The 21,004-nt window shown below is 41.1% G+C and overlaps 1 protein-coding gene across 3 annotated transcripts in view; it reads left to right on the top strand.

The window, feature by feature from the left end:
- Positions 1 to 21,004, top strand: part of LOC146185437 (carnitine O-palmitoyltransferase 1, liver isoform-like) — a 114,101-nt gene that overhangs the window by 65,108 nt on the left and 27,989 nt on the right. For 2 of the 3 annotated variants that reach the window (XM_084606382.1, XM_084606383.1), the window contains 10 exons: positions 3,950 to 4,092; positions 4,318 to 4,530; positions 6,033 to 6,187; positions 7,278 to 7,400; positions 9,377 to 9,591; positions 10,924 to 11,009; positions 14,384 to 14,488; positions 15,548 to 15,679; positions 17,539 to 17,593; positions 19,882 to 20,011. In XM_084606382.1, coding sequence (XP_084462508.1) covers positions 4,406 to 4,530; positions 6,033 to 6,187; positions 7,278 to 7,400; positions 9,377 to 9,591; positions 10,924 to 11,009; positions 14,384 to 14,488; positions 15,548 to 15,679; positions 17,539 to 17,593; positions 19,882 to 20,011 — 1,126 coding nt within the window. In that variant the 5' untranslated portion in view covers positions 3,950 to 4,092; positions 4,318 to 4,405. Of the gene's footprint in view, positions 1 to 3,657; positions 4,093 to 4,317; positions 4,531 to 6,032; positions 6,188 to 7,277; positions 7,401 to 9,376; positions 9,592 to 10,923; positions 11,010 to 14,383; positions 14,489 to 15,547; positions 15,680 to 17,538; positions 17,594 to 19,881; positions 20,012 to 21,004 lie in introns of those variants that run through there. The other variant, XM_084606381.1, reaches the window with a different exon arrangement.

Raw genomic sequence — 21,004 nt, 5'->3', positions numbered from 1 at the left:
ATCGTATGCAAGTGCAGTTTTTAAATGATTCTTAAAATATATGTGTAATCTGTAGCCGGTATGGTGTCAAGAGGTTTGATTTCAAAGTTTTGTTAGTTAAAGGCTTTCATTACTGCTAAAAATCTGAGAAAAAGCCTTGAAATAGTGCTAATTTAGGTACTTAATTTTAGCTTGGGTCATGTTGGTCTTGAATGTATTTTTGACGTTGTAGTAACGTTTTTATAACGTTAAAAGTTTGTGCTTCACAAACGTTACTCAAACATACATACAATGATAATGAAGAGTTTAGTCTTGACATTCTTAGCATGGTTACTGTTTCGACATTAAGCATGAATTTTTGTATTTGTACAAGCTTCATGTCTTATATGCATTTCCGTGTTATAGCTGTGCTTGCTTTAGTGCTAATTTTCATTTCTATAAGGGACACTATGCATACATTATTTGCTAAGTTTAAATGTGTCATACAAATGTTTTATTGCTAACGTTACTATTCAGTTATATCATAAACGGCGTGGAAACGTTTGTAATTTAACGAATAACATTAAATGTTACATTTTAGCGTTAGGTTAATGTTATTACACAACAAATAACGTTATTTCAACGTACACAACGAATATATAACATTACTATAACGTTTTGTGCTACCTGGTATGGCCCGCCCCCGAAATTTGGATGGACCGCCAACAGAATTTGGTCGAAAAGTCCTTGAATGTGGATGAATGAATAACTGAGATCTGGCCGCTTTCGCACGTATACTATACTATTCTAGGCAATATACGTTGGCTGGTTGTGTCGAATCATCTGTCATTTTTTCTTCCATCCTTCGTCCTCTCTTGTCGTTTCCTTTTCATTTATACTAAGGCGTGTCATGATTGGCTGCCTATTACATGCCACTTAATGCTCAGCTGCATTTGATGTAGTAGAGAGTGCCGTCGCTGGTGCCGTGTGTAGATCGAGCGATGAAATTTCCTTGGGAAGATATTCGAGGATGGGAGACAGGTCCGCATATGTCGCAAACTCGACGCTCACCTGCATTCTCGGCTGTTGCGAATGAAGCACAGTACGTAGCCTGCGATGACCTGCGCCTGTTTTTCCTTGTGACAGCCACTTGAAACGCAACACTTCCGTCGTCGAATGTTCCGAGGAAATCCACGTGGAAATGCATGTGGAAACGTGGAAACGGTGCGTTCACTCCGCCCCTTAAATGTCTATTGTCGCAATTAGCACACCGATTGTGGGTGCAAATAGTTTCGTGAATCCACTAGATTTTCAGCTGAAACAACGCTTCTTTCTGCCTAAACCTTCTCTAAGGTAACTTCAATTGTACCTTAGCATGCGAATTATATTCTCCAGGAGGCCTGACAGACGCATTCAGCCCCCCCCCCCCCCCCCCCCCCCCCTTCTTCGCCCGCATTGGTCAGCTGGATTTTCCCCGGTGTCAACATAAAATTTTCATTTTTTTTTCCACGAAATATTTTTCGTAAAAGAATAATATTGGAGTGAACACCTCTAACCAAATTCATTGGAGTAGTAGCACAATAAAATAAAATATAAATCCCGCGCATTATGTTGATCAAGGGGATAGTTCTTTATTGTGCCTTCCCGAAGCTATCTGTGCAGGTTCAGAGATTTTGGATCATACCAGTTAGGAAACTCCGCTTGAAAAAGTGACTGGTTTTAGTACGCACTTTTCGGGTGCATATGAACTGTCGCGCTATCTTGAAGCGGTCAATAGAAGCTTTTTGCCATTGCCGTCTGGAAACCACCTCTTTTTCTTTCTTCCTTTTTACCTTAATTGCCTCTTTGGCTTTTCTAAAATTTTCGTCCCTGCAGCTCTTGAGCTTATTTTATTTTCGTCTCGGTTGTGCATTTATCAAAAATCTGAAAGTTTGCAATTTAGACATATTTTCCTTTAATGGACGCGGGTTGCCGCCACCATTCGTATACACCCGAAATTTGACCAATCAAGACTGCCGTTTTTTATAGATGGGCCCTATAGGAAGTTAGCCGTAGAGTTTCCAAATATATTCTATTTTGAAACTCTATGACACTTGCCACATGCGCTAACCCCTCCCCGTAATCATCTCATACCTTTTCTCCAACTTAATAACCCCCTTCTCCCCTCCACAGCCTTGGACCGAGGCCTGATCGTGTCCACGACAAAACTCCGTCTCCTCCCTAGCCTTGGCTGCAGAGCCACATGCAGAAAGTGGTTCGGAATTATCTGAATGCATTCCGGGAATCAGTGTGTACGTGAAAAGATATCACACACTTGACTATGAGAAAATAAAGCTGTCCCCTTCTGACCTTACGTCCTAAAAGTGAATCCGAAATGCCACACCCCGGGCGCTTGCGCTAAAGTGCTATAGAATATTCTAGTTCACTTTACTTCTGCGATGTACCATGCGCGCAATTCATTGGGTTTGCAATCAAGCTAAGGTCAGGCAGGAAAGTGAAGACGGGCCGGAATTCTGCTCTCCAAAAAAAGTCAGCTTGGCGTTTTCACTGTGTCCCTAACATTGTCCCGAGGAGGCATTATGTAACAGCAGCTTCTAGCAACATAAGAAATTCCCATATATTCGATAGGTTGAAAATAAATTTTCCTTTCTCCCTCAGTAGCTTGCATTTTTCACGATTCAACAGCACTGCCCCCCCCCCCCCCCTTCCCCGTACCTGCATCAGTATTTAGATGGGTCTGCATTACAAAGCAGGCTGACATTCTTTATTTTTATCAGTGGTTTTCAGATCATTTCATCCAATTGTTTCCACAGTTTTGCTGTGAGTTTTAATAATAATCATTATCATATTTTCCAAAAACCGAAGACAGACAACAATAATTTCTCCCCTTTGTAAACAATTATGTGCGAAGCAGTCCACCAGTTGCTTCTTTCACTCTCCCTCTCTATTTCCTCTTCCACCTGTGCTCGAATCACTAGAGATGGAGTCAGACTTTAAGCTCTTGACACATTTAATTTATCCGTAAATCAGCCAACATTTGAAATCATATGCTTTGGTCAGGAAGAGCTACAGGTTAAAAGAAAAAGTGACTTGAAATTCCGCGCTCACTTGCATTCTCCGAGGTTAAATTTCTTCGAGGTATGGAATATATCTGGCCTCAGTACACGTCAAAAAGTTAGTGTTGTTGCCGCTGGCCTCAACAGTGTCGTGAGGAGCCGGGTACATTTTCTGAAAGGTCTGGTACCTCCTGGCCGAAGTAATTAAGGAGGCTCCAGGGCTCCAGTTCTGGAATGTTTCAGTCGATCGTAAATATATCGCCCCTCGCTTTCAGGCTCAGAAAAAGAAATCATGGAAACGCTCAATATGCACTTCATTTTTGTTTGTTGTAGCATTTTGAGAAGCATAACAATTTTAATATCTAGAAAGGATAATCTTTTTTCCATTGTATTGTTTTTGCCTATAATTTATAATGGAGCAAAGCAAAAAGAAACGGGCAAATTATGCGCGTTCAAACTGAAACCAAAACAAACATTATAGTCTGTTTCGAAAGCATCTAAAGTTAGTCGCTGTGCTTGTCACATTCCTTTTTATATTTTTACATATTATTTCAGTGGTTTGTGAGCGGTGCAACGATCTAACGTCAGTAATTTGTATTTACCCGACCTATCTACATGCGAATAAACAGAAAAGTGTGCGTACCCTTACCCATTGTCCTGTTTTGCCAGCTGGATGTGATCCAAAACACTGTCGAAACATACTTGTTCGGGTGCCTAAACAATAACCGTAATAACCTCAAATGATGACCGCGCTCCTCACGGACCTCAAAAATCTTCAACTTCATCGCTCATTTCTCTCACTGAGAGCGGCGCTGGAGGGAAGTAGAAATGAAAACAGAGCGGCTGGCGCGGCACCGCTGTCATAATCTTTGCGCGTCGGAAGAATGGTGTCGTAAGGAGTGAGATCGTCTATCTCTCCGATTCCTGTTTGGCAGAAGCGGAATGATCCGTCGCTGAGGACCTCTGGCACGGACTTCTCGTGATCTCAGCTGTCTCTGTGTGTACTACGCCGGCGGGCAGAGTGGAGCTTCGTGTGTTGCTGCCCGGCTGCCCTTCGTGGATGCAGCAGCACGCCAAGGTGAGATTCTGCGTAAATAGTGGCTTTGCGCCACTTGGCCCGCTATTAAGCTTTCTCCTTCGCGAAGGAAGGTTGCACGACCACTGTGAATACAAACCAGCAGGCGCGCTCAGTACGGACCGCTCTCTTCTTTGATACCCGGGAGGGCGAACCGTGTGGGCGTGTGGGGGTATGCGCAGTCGGTCGGCTGTCAGTGAGTCACGACGTGTCGTGTGCTGCGTGCAGGAGGCAAGCTGCCATCTCTCAGGTGTCCCGTTTTCCGATCACTGACTACGCCTTGGCGGCCTGAGGACGACGTAGCCAAAATTCGAAGATGGCAGAAGCTAGAAGCGCTGTCGCGGGACTGCACGTCCGTGAAGTGGACGACGAACGCGGCTCCTGCGGGATCATTTTTCGGGTATGGCTGAAGACAGCCGTCCGGAAGTATCACCGTGTCAGGTGAGTGTCGCTGTTTTCTGTGTCCTGTCAATGCGGAAGTAACGATTTAACGGTGTTGCGACGTGTTTTGGCAGTACATTGTCAGCGATTGGAGAGCATTTCCCTATTGATAACGCGTCAAAAGGGGCCTATCTACTGTGACGCCATATCTCAGCGGCGATGCGCACATGTTTCGGCGGTTCACTTCGAGTAGCTAGCCTGCGCATTACCATTGCAGCAATGGAATGCTTACTGAGAACTAACTTAGGTTGTTTTAAGTACGCTTGTATGCTAAGTGTGCGCTGTCGATACGATAACACCACTCCTAATGTATTATTCAAGGTACGCAAAGCTTGTCACAGTAAAGCACGGTTATGAAAGAACATTTTAAGTAGGTAAAAGAAAAGCTGGAGACCGGAATGAGTAGCGGATAAAAACCACACAACACTTACATGGTCTACACCATTCGAATCAAGAATAACAGCTGGTGTTAACCCAAGTGTTGCGTTATCCATTCTCGTATTCATGTAGTGCGGCTGTCTTGCGGTTGTTGACATTTACTGTCGTAGTACGCAGTTTTATACGCGAAGGTGTCATGGGTGAGTCCATAATTTGAGTAAAAACTACTTTCGACATAAGAAACCTGTTTGGAAACAGCAGTGCCATTTGTAGCACATTCTGTAAAGCTTAAAACTAATACTTGGAGCTCGTCAGACAAGACAGATAAAGCTCAGTCATCGATTTTCTGTAAAAGGCCGAGTTCACTGACTTTATTCCTGCTTGTTCCATTGTTGCACATGCAAGTGTTGACATGCCGTTAACTGACTGGCATTTGAAGACAATGCTTTTGTCATACAGAAAACAGTGCTCTGGAAATCGGCCTGTAGCTAAGAGCTTAATGCAGTACCTTTATGTACTGCATATTTATATTTTATATTATATTTTCTTTTACAATCGACTTGGCGATGAAGGTGCCACTGCATGACGACGCTCAGATGAATGGTGTTGTTTGTGCAGATGTTTATAACATTAGCAGTAGTATGTTCCATTAAAAGGTACTGCGGTTTCACAAATTGGGGAAAAAAAATTAATACAGCGCACACTTAAGACATGGACAGTGCAAGGAAGGACGACACATTGCTGTGTCCAACATGAACTATACCAACTGAATTTTCTTATTTTTTCCGACATTTCCGACATGAACTACCAACTAGCTCGTTTCTCCACCCTTGCAGGTTTGCTGGCAGTCTAACTTGTAGGCTGGCATTGGTTGCATTGAAAGGAACTGAACACATCTATGATGGGTTGTTGTTAATTTATATTTTCTAAATTTATTTTCTCGAATTGCCTGTACTTCAGAGGTGTTCTTTGGCTCACAGTAACAGTATTGATACAACACTCTTACATGTTGTTGAAATGCCTGTAAGTGTTCATGTGTGAAAAGTTGAGTGAATGTTTACTGCATAAATGTCTCAGCACCTTGTTTTTCTAACCCCTGTACTTTACTTCCTTCTCTCTTGTAGGAATTCCATCAGCAATGGCATGTGGCCAACGTCCGTGTACAATATTTGCATCCTGTGTATAATCGTTTTCCTCTTTATGCTCTCGGACATTGAAGTTGCAGAGTCAATCAAGGAGTTATTTTGGGACACAGGCGACAAACTTCATGTGCCTCATGGTAAGTCAGTAACTCACTGTATGCTACAGCTTACTTTATTTTGTAATACCTTTTTTTTTTGATGGGATAGAGTCCACATCTGGAACATCAGGGGTAAAAGAAATGAACTTATTCTTTCTCAGAGATGTTTGAACTTGCTGCTTTCAAGGCCTCCTGGCATCCCGTGCTTGAAAAAAAAAAAAAAAAAAAAAAAAAAAAAAAAAAAAAAAACTAAAACAAAACCGCATGCTGATTGATGCCTAAATTATCGTCGTCTGTGTGCTTTCAGGTGTACTGTTTGAGATGCTTGGCACTACAGTAGCACCGCAACTTGTCATGCTGGTTTTCTTGCTGTCCATGTAAAGTGTTTAGTTCAGATGGTTTCCAAGATTGTGTATTGGATATGGTCAAATTTTGAAGCTTTGCCTCCCTTGTTACGAAAATGAAGGAACTCTGGCAGAGGTCTTTGTGGCTGACGATTTCTGGTAACAAACTTAATTGCTGCATGCATGCTCCAAACTAACCACATAGTGTGCTGCCTTTCTCTTGTAGCATTCTTTTTCTTATAATCCTGTGTATAAATGGAGCGGATAGTATTAATGCAGTCTGGTGAAATATGTAGTTTGTCGTAGCCATCCTAGATCCTAAAGGCTGTGCTTAACTTGCAATAGTGTGGTGCATTTAGCTTGAGAGGTGTGTCTAATGACAAGTATTTGAAGGCATAGGCTCAAGGCAGCATATTTAGGAAGTCATTGCTATCGTATAGAAATGCTTAACAGAAATAGTGCACAGGCAGTGAATGTGCTGAGTACACAAGTCAGTTTGACAGTTTGTGCTTATTGCCAGTGAATGCTGATGCATATGGACAAAAATGAAACAATTTTTTTGCTGTTCTAGGGTAAACGCAGGTTCTTTATTGACTCTGACCATAGTATAGTCTCTTGTTAACTGCTTTTGCTTCCTTGTGCTTGTTGTGGAACTTTGGTGGAGCTGTGGTGGTTAGTACTAGGCTTGTTATGGCTGCCCCTTGCATACATATATGTCTTGAGTAATTGTGACTGCATTATTGTTATGTTTCATAAATGCAATGGTTTCTTTTTTGCTTTTTCAGAATTGCCAGCTACTGTGAGGGCCATCATCGTTGCCTGCTTCATTAGCGTAGTGCTTTCAGTTGTATTTATGAAAGTTCGTCAGATAATACTTCGCAGCCTACTAGCATACAGAGGCTGGATGTGTAAGTCTGAAATTTTTTTACACCACTGGTGCATTTATCAGTATAGCTACAATTATTTTGAGTTAGCAAAAACTTGTCTTCAGTTGAGCAGCAATTCAAGTTAAATTCACTTTCCAGTCAAGCACTGTGTTCAAGAAGTGATTGTTTTGTTTTTTAATGCACTCTCTTTCTGAAAGTTTTGCAGGAACTTGTTTAATTTGTTCTTGTAGCATAATTGGACGGTCTATCGCTGGTAGCAGCAGTCAAATGGGAGACTTGTTTTAATATCCTTGCACATGTACATATACTCTTCTTGAGCAATCTTATGTCTTTTCTAAAAAGTGTACATTGATAACCAAGACGCTACAGCCATGGCTGTCTTGAATATTAAGGCCGTAGTATTTTTAGGTTTTTTTTTTTTTTTTTTTGCTGCTCGGTTCATCAGGGCAGAATACTTGCCTGTCCTTGTAATTCCTTTTGCCTTTTTTCACTTTGCAGGAAAGAAAAAAAAACCATTACTATAGAAGTGGTTTCTGCTGGCACTCTTATAATGTACCATTCACATGCTAAGCGCTCTGCTTTGGCAGACCTCCATTACTTTTATTTGTATTATTTTACACTGTCAGCTTACTGTCTAAGAGTTGTATGGTCGCTCAACGTTTTTTTTTTTTTTTGCTCACAACATACAAATGTCTTCGAGGTAGTACATACATTGAAAAAAAAAGGGTGTGTCTGCTTTTTTTTTTTTTTTTTTTTTTTTTTTTTTTTTTTTTTTTTTGCTTGCTGTACTGCTCGTGGCTAGTAAATGTCAGTGGAAAGAGCCTAATGAGGAACTTAGTGCTACCTTAGTGCTACAGGCAATGTCATTTATAATTCTGGAAGGCTCATGTTTGGAAAAAAACTTATTCCACTCTATAGGCTTAGGTCACCAAACTGTCTTGCTGTACAAGGATAAGGTTTTTAGCATTATTCTGGGGATTGCTTGTAAACCTCTGATGGCTGGGAAATATGTTTGGATATGTTTCTGACAAATTATAAACATGAAGCTGATCTTTTTTTTCCACTTACGTGTGGAAGAACAGCAGACTAACATTATTATATTTCTGAAATACGTCAGAGCTAACATAAGCCTATTTGTGTATGCTGCTGATAAGGTTGCCAATGGTCGTCAGTGTAATGTGAAGGTTTTGTTTGCTGCTGGGTGTAGCTTATTTTCTTTTATGGAAATATGACATGCACATTTGGCATGGTGGCAGTTTATTAATGGCAAAGTTTGGTTAGCAGGTCAACCTCTTTTTAGCAGGTGCCCTTTTCAGTTGCTACCAAGGATATTTTTCTCTTTATTTCTTTTTTTTTTGCTAGTATAACAATCCTTTTTTCGTATTGCTGGATCCTGTTGAAGTAGAATAGAAAACAGTCTAGACAAGAAAATAAGTGGCTTGATGCATTTGTATATTATTAATGTGTGCTTGAACAAATAGGGCTGGATCTTTTATGGGCTAAGACTCTAACTTAGTGGTGGCCAAGGGGTCAGGGAGCTCGGCTACTCAACCAGGCGACCCGCGTTCAATGCTGGCTATGTCAGCCGTGATTCAAAGGAGGCGAAACACAAGGTGCCCATGTATCCTGCTATGGCAGTGCACATTCCCCATGCAGTGCAAGAACCCCATTCCCGAAACTTTCCCGAAAATTTCCGAAACTTTCTGCTAAGGCTCTTTTCGAAGTCTTGAGTTGATACGAAACCTTGTAAACCAAACCAAACAGACTTCATTACGGCTCTTTGCAGCAGCACAATTGCAGAGTTTGCACACTTCTTTCTCTTGTGTAAGCTTGCAGAATGTTGCTTTAAGTGCATAGGCCGCTGCTTTTTGGCTTTATGACAGCTGTGGTAAAGTCGGTTAACCATGGCTAAACAACTTAGCTGTCATATTTGAGACTAGGGCTTTTGGTCAGGTGCAGTGTAAATGAACTCTGGCGGTGCTTTGTTGGTTCAACAGATGAGGCAAAGAAGCCCAGCCAAAAATACCTGACCATGTTATGGTGCCTGACCGTCCGGGTGATCAGCGGCTACCAGCCATCATTGTACAGTTGTCAGCGCTCTCTTCCAAGGCTCCCTGTGCCCGCACTGCACGACACCATTGAGCGGCTGCTGGACTCCCTCAAGGCGATCTGCACACCTGAGGAGATGAAGGTGCTCGAGATGCAAGCACAGGTGAGAGGACTGTTTCTCATTTATGACTGCACTTCTCATTACCATGTGTCGTTGTAGGTTATGATAGTTCCTTTATTGTAATTGGAGTTTGTCATTTTTGTTACCTCATGACTGTCAGCATTTATTTACCAGTGCAACATTTGTGGCTCACCTTTTGCACAGCTAAATTTTTTTAATGTGGTTTTGTAGAGACCTTGTCTGCATAAGAACAGGTAAAGTAAAAGACCTCACTTTGGCTATTTTCAGTGAGAACCTTCATGGGAACTGTGCAAATTTTGTCTTCTAAAATACTGGAAAAAAAAGGGGGTCTTCACCTTTGGTGGTACCATTGTCACTTTGTCAAGTGTTTCTGTGAACAGTGCAGGAACAAGGAAGGACGTTCAGATAATTGAACATTGTTATAGGTTTTTTACATTGTTGGCTCAAGGCTGCTTTCTTAATGCTTTTTTTGAGAATAAAGTTTAGTGGCTATTTGATTGATTGATTTAAAACTTTATTGTGTGCATGGAAATTCTGGGAGTTGTGGGCGGTCCACCTATTCTGGCAGAGCAGTGGCCTGCACCGCAGCGTGGGTCCTGCGAACCAGTCCTCGTTGTTGGTCAGGGTCCTCACTGTGCAGAATGGCCTCCCACTCCTTCAAATTGGGCTTAGGAAGCTTATTGATAAAGGAATTTAATTGGCATGCCCACACCATGTGAAAAGCCATAGCTATTTCTCCACAGTGTGGGCACTCTGGTGCATAAAGTGAGGGGTACCATTGGTGGAGTTTAAATGGTGTAACGAGAGTGTCTGTTTGTAGCCGGCGAAGGGTGTGTTCTTCCGCCTTGTCTAGAGTTTTGTGAGGTGTGGGGTATGTCTGTCTGGCCTGTCTGTAGGCCTGCAGGAGTTCAGCAGAGGTGATTATGGGGTATTTGAGGCTGTCAGTGTGTGCTGCAAGCTATTTTTTATCTTTGGAGTTTAATATAATTTATTATATTTTTTTATATTATATTATATTATATATTATTTAATATTATATTTAATATAATACAATGTTTAATATAATTAACTCATTATTTTCATTGTTGATATATGTGTGGTACATTCCTTTAAATCTTTCCCAAACAGACATGCACATGACAAAAATGAATATAGCTAGTTTTCGATTTTTTTTTTTTTTACTTATTCAGAAAGCTATAATATATTGTCATTCGGAACAAGAAATGTTTTGATCGCACTTATTTGAACGTGCTGCTGTATTGGTGTTTCTTGCATTGCTGTTGTATATTAGGACCTTACAGCAGGAAAAACTGTTATGCACGTGTTGAGCATTATGTTGCTTGTTCTGTTTAGAAATTCGAGTCTACCTTGGGCCCTACGCTACAAAGGCTTCTGTACCTTCGTTCCTGGATCTCAAGCAACTATGTCACAGAGTGGTGGTAAGAATACTTGCCATCTAGATTACACTTCGAAATGTGGCACCATTTAGTATGGTGTGATCCCTGACACGAGCTTTTGTGGCTATTGCACATTGTTCAAAGGAGTTATATGGTTGTGTTTCAACTACACCGTTAGCCAGTTATAGTTTAAACTTGGTATGTGAGGGCAAAAGGGCATAGCTGTTGGAGCTCTTATAGAAGCATAGCAATGATGTATATAGTATGATTAGGCTTGTTTGCATAGTACTAGGTAGAATTAAGCTGTCATACAGTGTGTTAATTTGTGCATATTCAGTTCTTGGGATTGAAATAGTTTCACAATTTTTTGAAACCATTTATTGATGGCCTAAGCATGCATTTTTTTTTTAATACTCTCTTAATGTCAATTTGTGTACACTTATTTCTCTGCACTAAAATAGCTTCACAGTCTTTTATCCTTTTTGTTTTTTGTGATGGCCTAAGGCTGCTTTTTTTTTTTTTTTTTTTGTAGTATCATTTTTGTAGTACCTTTATGATAACAGTTTGTAGGCTATTTGAAGTAGAGCTCCACCCTATCATATTATGACCTTTGGCTACTGCCTGTCTACTTGTATTTATAACCTGGATATTGCACCAGATGAACTGTCTTGGTCATAATAGTATAGAGAATGCCACGGCGATAAAAGCTTTTGCCATGCATAACTTAGAAAATATTAGGAAGTGTCGTATACATATGATGGCACACTCCACCTATGCGCTCACGGACGAACCCAAGTGACCATCATGTTTTCTCTACGGGATGCTTGATAAAATTTCGAACACCGGAAATGGACTCCGAATATTTTAGCCGGGCCTGTGCAAACTCTCTTTAGTAATAGTTAGCAGCACATATCAAGAACACCAAGTTTTTCTAGGTTATGAAATCATATCTAATCAATTTTGTTTTTAAAAATTTTGAGGAAAAATTGCCCTCTGTACAGAGAATTCGATGGTGCACCCGCAATGGAATAGCAGTATTGTAATGGGGAATCTACACAGAACACAAAACAGTTGCAAAATAATTACGCTGGTAATTGGGCATAGGCAAAAACCAGATGTATGCGATAAGGGACAAGGCGGGCAACGTCATCACTAATCTGGACAAGATAGTCAAAGTAGCCGAGGAGTTCTATACAGATCTCTACAGTAGCCAAAGTAGTCAGGACCGTAATGAGATTGGCGGTAGGGAAAAACAGTCAGACGTTCCACCAGTGACGAAGGACGAGGTCAAGAAAGCACTAGAAACTATGAAAAGGGGGAAATCAGCTGGAGACGATCAGATAACTACAGATTTGCTGAAGGACGGGGGGGATATCGTGCTAGAAAAACTGGCCACCCTGTATACGCAGTGCCTGGTGTCATCGACGGTACCGGAAGCATGGAAGAATGCAAACATTATCCTCATTCACAAGAAAGAGGACTCTAAGGACCTTAAACATTAGAGACCAATCAGCTTACTGTCTGTTACGTATAAGGTATTTACTAAGGTAATCGCTAATAGAATCAGGACAACCTTAGACTGCAATCAAGCAAAGGATCAAGCAGGGTTTCGGAAACGGTACTCTACCATCGATCATATCCATACCATCAATCAGGTGATAGAAAAATGCTCGGAATATAACCAGCCCTTATACATAGCATTCATTGATTACGAAAAAGCATTTGACTCAGTTGAAACCTCGGCGGTGATGCAGGCATTGCGAAATCAGGGGGTAGACGAGCCGTACGTGAAAGTGCTGGAAGATATATATAGTGGCTGCACAGCAACCATAGTTCTACATAAAGAAAGCAACAAAATTTCCATAAAGAAAGGTGTTAGGCAAGGAGACACAATCTCCCCAGTACTATTCACAGCTTGTTTAGAGGAAGTATTCAGAGACTTGGAATGGGAACAGTTAGGGATAAGGGTAGATGGAGAATACCTCAGTAATCTGCGATTTGCTGATGACATTGCCTTGCTAAGCAACTCGGGGGATGAAGTGCAAATAATGATTGATGACCTAGACAGAAAAAGTAGAAAGGTAGGCTTGAAAATCAATATGCAGAAGACTAAGGTAATGTTCAACAGCCTCGGGAAGGAACAGCAGTTTACATTAGGTAGCGAAATACTGGAAGTAGTAGGCGAATATGTCTACTTAGGACAGGTAGTAACCGCAGATCCGGACCATGAAAAGGAAATAACAAGAAGAATAAGATTGGGATGGAGCGCATTTGGCAAGCACTCGCAGATTATGACTAGCAGCTTACCGGTATCGCTCAAGAGAGTAGTATACAACAGTTGAATCTTACCTGTACTCACCTATGGGGCTGAAACATGGAGGCTAACCAAGAGAGTTCTACTTAAGTTGAGGACAACCCAGAGGGCTATGGAACGAAAAATGGTAGGGGTAACATTAAGAGATAGAAAGCGTGCAGAGTGGGTCGGAGAAATAACTCAAGTTAACGACATTCTAGTGGAAATTAAGAAGAAGAAATGGACATGGGCAGGACATGTAGTGCGAAGAGAGGATAACCGATGGTCGCTTAGGGTAACAAACTGGATTCCAAGGGAAGGAAAGTGTAGCAGGGGGCGGCAGAAAGTTAGGTGGGCGGATGAGATTAAGAAGTTCGCAGGGGTCAAGTGGATGCAGCTAGCACAGAACCGGGTTAAGTGGAGAAATATGGGAGAGGCCTTCGCTCTGCAGTGGGTATAATCAGGCTGATGATGATGATGATTATGAAGCATCCGCAATGGAATAGCAGTATTGTAATGGGGAATCTACACAGAACACATAACAGTTGCAAAATAATTACGCTGGTAATTCAAGCATGAAGAAATGTGAACTACATGAATAGAAGGAAGTTACTCACACAGGTGCAAGTCAACTTAAACAGTGAGTGCAAGTGTCATCCCTAATAAACAGACTGTTTACTTCTTCAGGTATTGTAAGAAATATTTTTTGACGGTTCATGGGTCATAGTTATTTATTGATGCCAAGTTTTGGGAGTATAATTGTATGTCAACAATTTCAAGTGTTGCGGAGTATGGGTGTTGTAATGCATGTCGACTGTACAGCAAACAGCTTGCTTCTGGATTGTGTAGTGTTCTTATGCTTGTAAAACGTTTGGATGCTTCAGTGTGAAAGGTTAGTATATAACAGGGCACAATTGGTTTTTTACTCCAACAATGTATCATTCCGAAATTGCTGTTCTTTTGTCTGGTAGAGGTATTTTATTTTTGCAACAGAGATAGTCTTACAGTCACTTTCTGTGTGCTGACTTTTCATTGCTGGTAATCATTGGCGGTTCTGCAAGAACTAGCCCCGTTCCTCGCTAATGTTAAGCTCTACAACCGTTTTTCTACCTCATTGTTTCAGGGAAAAGTACATCTACTTGAGTAGCCGCATGCCCCTAGCCATCAACAGCAACTACTACTGCTTTGACCAGAGCTATGCACATCCATCACACATTCAGTCCTCAAGGTGCGTATGCTATAAATCAGGTTGCAGGTCTGCAGTAAGTTGGTAAAGAAGCCCGGGCTGTTGTGAAGGGCACAGTTTGTTCTATGGATTGTTTGCATTTGGACAAGCCGTTGTCATTTTTCGCTCTGTACTGTGGAAACCCTTCAGTCATTCTTCAGGGAAGTTTGGTTGATATGTGCTGGTGTTCAACATGTTTTTTAACTGAATTCTTTTGAAAGAAATAATCAGATTGAGCCATTCTTGTACATTTTCATCAGTAGAGGATATATGTTAAGGGTTTACATTAATTAAATACGTCACTACAGATTTACAAAATTTTTCTTCCAGCTACAGCTGAACTGGATATTAAATCAGTCGACTGTCTTTTTGTCACGGTGTTGTTTGTTAAGTTGGACTAACCAGCCTAAACTAAGCAATGAATTTTCTGCAGTATGGGAAAATAAGCAGTTGTGAAGCACCTAAAATGCTAAAGGCATATGTGTTCTACCTGAACCTTAGTTGTGAAAATTTGAAGAGATGGGGCATTTCGGCTTCTTGGTGCAGCATATTGGAATTCCTCCTCTCGTTTCTTTTTACCTTGTTGGAAACGTCGTCTTAATAATTGGATGTCTTTAAAAATGTGCCATTGTATATATATGTTTTGATGCCTTCCAGTTGCCTGATTAAAACGGTTTCTTATTAATGCATTAATGTTAGGAGCCAAAGTAACACCGGTGTGCAGCTAGTGCATGCACACTTTCCCACCTGCTAGGTTTGGACATGCAAAGCCAGATGGGATGAGAGAGCAAAGAGATAGAGGTTTAGTACCCTACAGCATATGGCAAAGAGGTTGACCCGAGATGTTTTGAGAGGGGACACAGAAAAAGAACAGGTGGGTGACTGGTGATGATGTAAACGTAAAAGATTTCGTGCTATGCTGCCTTTGCAAAGCATGATAGGTATGTTTGCACCTTAATTTTTATGTTGAGCTACAGGGGCATCATTTTTTTTTTTGTTAAAATAAGGATCTGATGTCTGCATGTCAGCTCTATGCTTTTGACCTTTGCATGCATGATGCAGGACAGCAGTGATCATCCACAACTGTCTAGTCTTCAAGCGCCTTATCGACAGGGAAGAACTGCAGCCCCTTGTGCTTCGTGGCACAGTTCCCATCTGCATGTCTCAATACGAGAAGCTCTTCTCAACCACCAGGTGAGGCTGTTGAAGCGTGCAGTGCTCCCTCGCATTGGCTCTATTTTTCGACACAGAGGAAGGTGCTGCAATCAAGGAAATCTGGATCTTGTGCAGCCTAGAGAAAGTAAAACAACTAACGTGAAACTTAATTTCAACCTAAACCTTTGAACCTTTTGTGCCCAGAGCGAGCCGAAAGAGGTCATGCGGAAGAAGCAGAAAAATGGCAGTGGCTTAGCCAGGATATATGTAGCGTTAGGCTACTATGCAATGGAGGCGCACAGCTGGGCACGCACCGGTACTAGTGCGTCTGGCGCGGCTAAGACGTCGCTAAGACGTCACTCCTTTGGAATGTGCATACCGACAAGGCGCACGTGCGCGGTGGTGGCGGGGTGCTCGGATTTGGCGCGCCAGCTGTGTGCCAGGGTTCTGATGAAGTTGATCAAAGCACGGAATTGAATTAACCATGAATATTCTTCGGAAAATACGTCACATGATGCCTTTCTTTCACTTTGTTCATTTTCAAAGGAAGCGTTGCAATGACTCCTTCTTTCATCAATTTCTAGTGCAGACTTTTGTGAAATCATGCCATGGATGTTTTTGAATAGGTTACAGGCTGTGCTGCTTGCTCAAATAACAGGTTTGCAGGACGACTTGTCTGATTGCCAGGGCTAATATTTAGGTAAATATATGGTCTTCAGTATAGTATCTGGTATAAAATTCTTATGAAGTGTAGTATAAAATATTTTGCCTAAATATAGCAGAAACTATAGCCAAGATGATAAAATTTCGATGTAGTACAATGGCTTAGATGATGCTAGCATCATCTACAAATTTCAGGTCAGCAAGGCCAAGTGTATTGGAAACAACTCTGGAGTTTTTCAATAGGTGTTCATCCTTCCTAAACATTTATAGTTTGTTCTCATCCTTGTCCTGATCATCTGTCAGGTTTGACAACAGTGTGACAGTTCATTCCTGAGCAAATAGACATTGAAGTTTGCCGTTCCTGTGGCCATAGATTAGGTGACGATTTTACAACAAAATAATGGTTGTCGCATACAATAACCACATATTATTGGTTGCTTCTCAAGGAAACAATGAATTCTGTGGCTCGTCTCAGGTCGTTACGAAAGGACTAGTCATTTTCAGTTGCTATGTCACCCATTTGGTGTGCGTATGAAGGTTTTTCAGATGTTTTCTGATGCCATTGCTTCAACAGCTGGAGCATTGTCCATGGTCACAAACAGCGTTTCAGCTTCAGATTGGTGTTTCTTCTTTTCAGTCTTAAAACAATTGCAGTTTGCTTTCTGAAAACCGTTTTCTTGTGTGGGAGACAGAGAATGTTGTTTAATTATTAACTCAAAATTTTGCAAAAAGTCTTTAGTTGTGAAAGGTATTCATGCAAAATGGACCATATTTTAAAAATGCAGTTAGCCATTCTACATAGCAGTAGACGGTCAATACTTATTTATGTCACACAATGATTGAGCAGTTTTAGGTCGCATGTAACCAGAGAGCTGGTTTTGTTTCTATTTTTAATCAGCTTGTTATACAGTCTGGTCTATTGCATAGTATATGCTTAATAATGCAACTGAGAGTATAATATTGCTGTAGCTGCAAGGAGAAACCAGCAAAAGGACACCCCTGCAGCGATCTTGAGTTATCCCCTTGGACCTGCAAACGGGACAACGCAGGGTTTTGGAAATGAGCGAATGTTCGCCATGCTTTAATTAGATTAACCGCTTTGTCTTGAGGGTTGGTCGACACCATTGGCTAAAGGGCCTCCTTTGAAGTGCACCTGCCGCTTTTTTTAGTTGTATCCGAAATTAAATAAGTCCATTCCTTCTTGCTTCCTTGTGATTGGGTGGTTGCTTTTTCAGGATACCTGGTGTGGATGTGGATGAACTTTGCCACTACAGCACGAGTGAATCCAAGGTGAGTTCAATGTCGTCTTGCTCGGCTTTCCAGCTTCATCATGCAAAAAAGAATGAACGTTTTGTGCAGGCATTGAATAAGGAAGTCAAAATGTTGCGAGGGCAATAGCAATAAACGTTCATTGTAGACTTATTTACAATTGCTTACAATTTCTTTGGATGACAATTGCATGGAGAGCAAAAAAGTCTTAACGTCACAATTTCACTGAGTGCCCACATAACAAAGCTTGAATGCACTCATGAAGCATTGTAGGGCGGCCAGATGCCTTCTTGCTAAATGAGCGACGTCGGTATAAACGGCAAGGTAACGGTTTATTAACACAGCTTGTTAAATGAGGCAAGAACAGCAGCGTCGGCTGCAACAGGAACAAGACCATCCCTTCCGTGCTCCCCTTGGGACGTCCGAGACAAAGCGCTGGTTGTCGAATGCCACCCAAATGCAGAATTCATGTATGTAGTTCCCTTAGCTCTTGCATATTGGTCATGACCCCAAACAATTCCAAGTGCTGGCACGAAAATGAAATTGAGCCATTAGGTGCCCAAGCGTGCATTCTGAGCTGTTCTTGGGTGCTGCTACACTGGCTGGATGTGATTGCAAGTTCTTTTTTTTAATTTTTTTTTTTTTCAAATATTTTTCTCTCATTCTCCGTGGCCTAAGGAAGTGCAGTTTGTAAATTCTGACTGATGAGTGGTTGGGAACCAGCGAAGCGGTCACCGTGAAATAACCACGACAGTGCACGAGGGCTGCAATTTGGCCTCTTCTATCCACCTCGACTAGCTGGGTCAGTTTCGTGTGTGCACATATCTCATCGTAGTGATCTAAAATGAGAGAATCGTTGCCAGGGATGTTCACAGTCAGCTGTCGACTGCATCGTTGCTAGATGCACTGGCGGGCTATGTGGTGACCCGCTTTGTTTTCTGACCCGCGAGCGCGGAGCAATGGCTTTAGTGGATGTCAGTGCACTGATTTTATTTGAGGTTCCACGTGGGCTTTTGCTGCAGCTGTTTCTTCTAGTTCTCTGTTATTGATCCTCGTCATTTTTCTTTTTCACTATTTTTACAAGAACCTTTAAGGACTATAGACACCAAATTTTGTTGGCATCTTTCTTTTTGTTAATTATGCATAAGACACTCCTGTATATAAATCACTGCGCGGTTTTAGCCTACTACTGCTAAGTTATTTTTAATTGAATTTTCTTTTCTCTCCAGTTTCGGTTTTGATTTCAGAAGCTGAGAGATGGCTGTAATTTCACAGTAAAGTTTATGGTCACGCGATGCAAAAGCAGCGATATAATCATTGACTCTTCATCTTTTGTATTTCTTGTCCTTGAGGCAGGCAGGCTTTAAGTGTTCTGGTGAATTAAAATGACACAGGAATGATTATATTGCTGTTTTAGTATTTATTCCTCACGTGACCTAGACTTGACTTTAACGTCACAGCCATCGCTCGACTGTTGAAACCAAAACTGAAACTAGTGAGAAAAGAAATTCGATTATAAAGTATTCAGCAACCGTAGGTGAATATTATGAGGCGATTCATGTACAGTAATGCCTTGCACATCATTACAAAAGATAAAACATGAACTCAAAACTGAAGTGTCTATGCTCGTTTAAACCATCTAGCTAAAACCAAGCTTTTGTTGCAGTAGTAACTGTGAGGATTAGAGCAAGTTAACTTGTATGTCAAGTGCAAGGCACTGCTGTTTGGAAATGTGATACTTCACCGTGAGTATAGATGAACAAGGAATCTGTGATTTCAAAACATGAAGGAGGTTTGGACAGTGAACATTTCAAGTCTCATATATTCATGCATGTATTTTAAAAAAAACACATAAAACATGGACACACTGGACCTCTTGAAGGGAGTATATGTCGAGTAACTATTCAGTAAACCTTAATTAAATATTAAAACACAAGTTATGATACCCTAACCAAGCTCAAGATGGGGAAATGGATGTCGATGAGACACGCAAGGAGTATAGTTAGCTGATAGTCTGTTAGGGTAGTGGATTGGATTCTGAAAGAAGAAAGGGACAGCATAGAATGGCAGAGAGTACGCTGGGAAAGGGAGACTTGTAAGCCTACTAGATTAGTGGAGCTGCAGCTGGTGCCGAACATGTCCACAATACGCAGTGTTAAGAAATAGTCACTTGTTTTCATTTCTCTGAAATGCTTTGCACAGTTAAAAAGGCAAGACTGTGTACACAAATATAGAAGCAAGATACTGTGACGTTTTCATCTCTGTCTGCCTCGTTCAGGCCGTGATCAAAGATGTACGTGTTCTTACAGCACGTGATTCTGCAACACAAAGGCCTCTTCTACAAGCTTGATGTGTACGATGCTGCCAACCAAATTCTCTTCCCCACAACACTTGAACATCAGATTGAGTGGATCATGGAGGATGCCAAAAAACACACTGGTATGTATCGCCCACAAATGTTTCGTAAACAACTTCTGTTGTTTGGTTAAGGTGAAGCACCTTTAGATGACTTCATTGCATTATTCTTGTTACCTGTGTGTTCTACTTTTGCATCAAATAAATGCTAGCGTTTCAGCTTTGAAGACCAGGTTTCATGTTAGTGTGTCATGTTCTGCTTGTGGCATGTGCATAATATTTTTAAGTTGAGGTGAGCCACAAAACGGTGATAAATCCCAAGACCTCATGGAGACAACTTTTCTGCACTTCAGACTCTTCCGAAGCTCAGTTTTCTGTGTAATCCAAAAGAAAATATCAGTTATTTCATCAGTTAATCATTTACATGACACATCTTTGTCCAACTGGTATCACCTCATATGAAAGTAACCAATTTTTGCTAAATAGTATATGTTAAAAAAGATGTTGAGATTTAAAGGAACTAGTAGTGCAGCTGGTATCTTCTCATTTAAGGTGTCCTATATTACCCAAAATATGCGTTGCCAGACATGGAGAAGAGATGTAAGAAAGTTAAATTGAATTTGGTAGTCCATAGTTTGAAGTGCTGCAAGATGGTAACCACCACCCACTTTCTAGGGCTGCGTAATTGGAGGTGTTGCCTTCTACATGCTCAGTTGTTTTAAAAGCAGTAAATAATCTTTTAAAACTTCTGCCACAATTTGATTATCAGGCGCTGTACGCGTTTGACTGCACTTACCTTTGCTGCCACCGTTTTCTGGCTGAATCAACTAAAATGTTGTAAAGGAATATACCTTCAAAATTCATTGAAAACATTTCAGGTTAGCCAAATTCTTTATGCAGTCAAATCTTGATATGACAAATCACACGAGGCCGCCAGAAATTGTTTGTTGTTTTGAAATATCTTTCTAATGAAAAACTTGTAGTTATAAGCTAGTGGTCAAGCCTAGGTATGAAAGTGACGTACCTTGGTGGTAGACACGTGTGCAGGTAAACAAAATTTCAAATGAAAATGTTGCA

Source organism: Amblyomma maculatum, chromosome 6 (genome assembly GCF_055883805.1).
Source record: "Amblyomma maculatum isolate TAMU_Amacu chromosome 6, ASM5588380v1, whole genome shotgun sequence".
In the NCBI taxonomy this organism is placed as follows: domain Eukaryota; kingdom Metazoa; phylum Arthropoda; class Arachnida; order Ixodida; family Ixodidae; genus Amblyomma; species Amblyomma maculatum.
The sequence above is the reverse complement of the archived record's forward strand: the minus strand, read 5'-3'. Positions and strand labels throughout refer to the sequence as shown.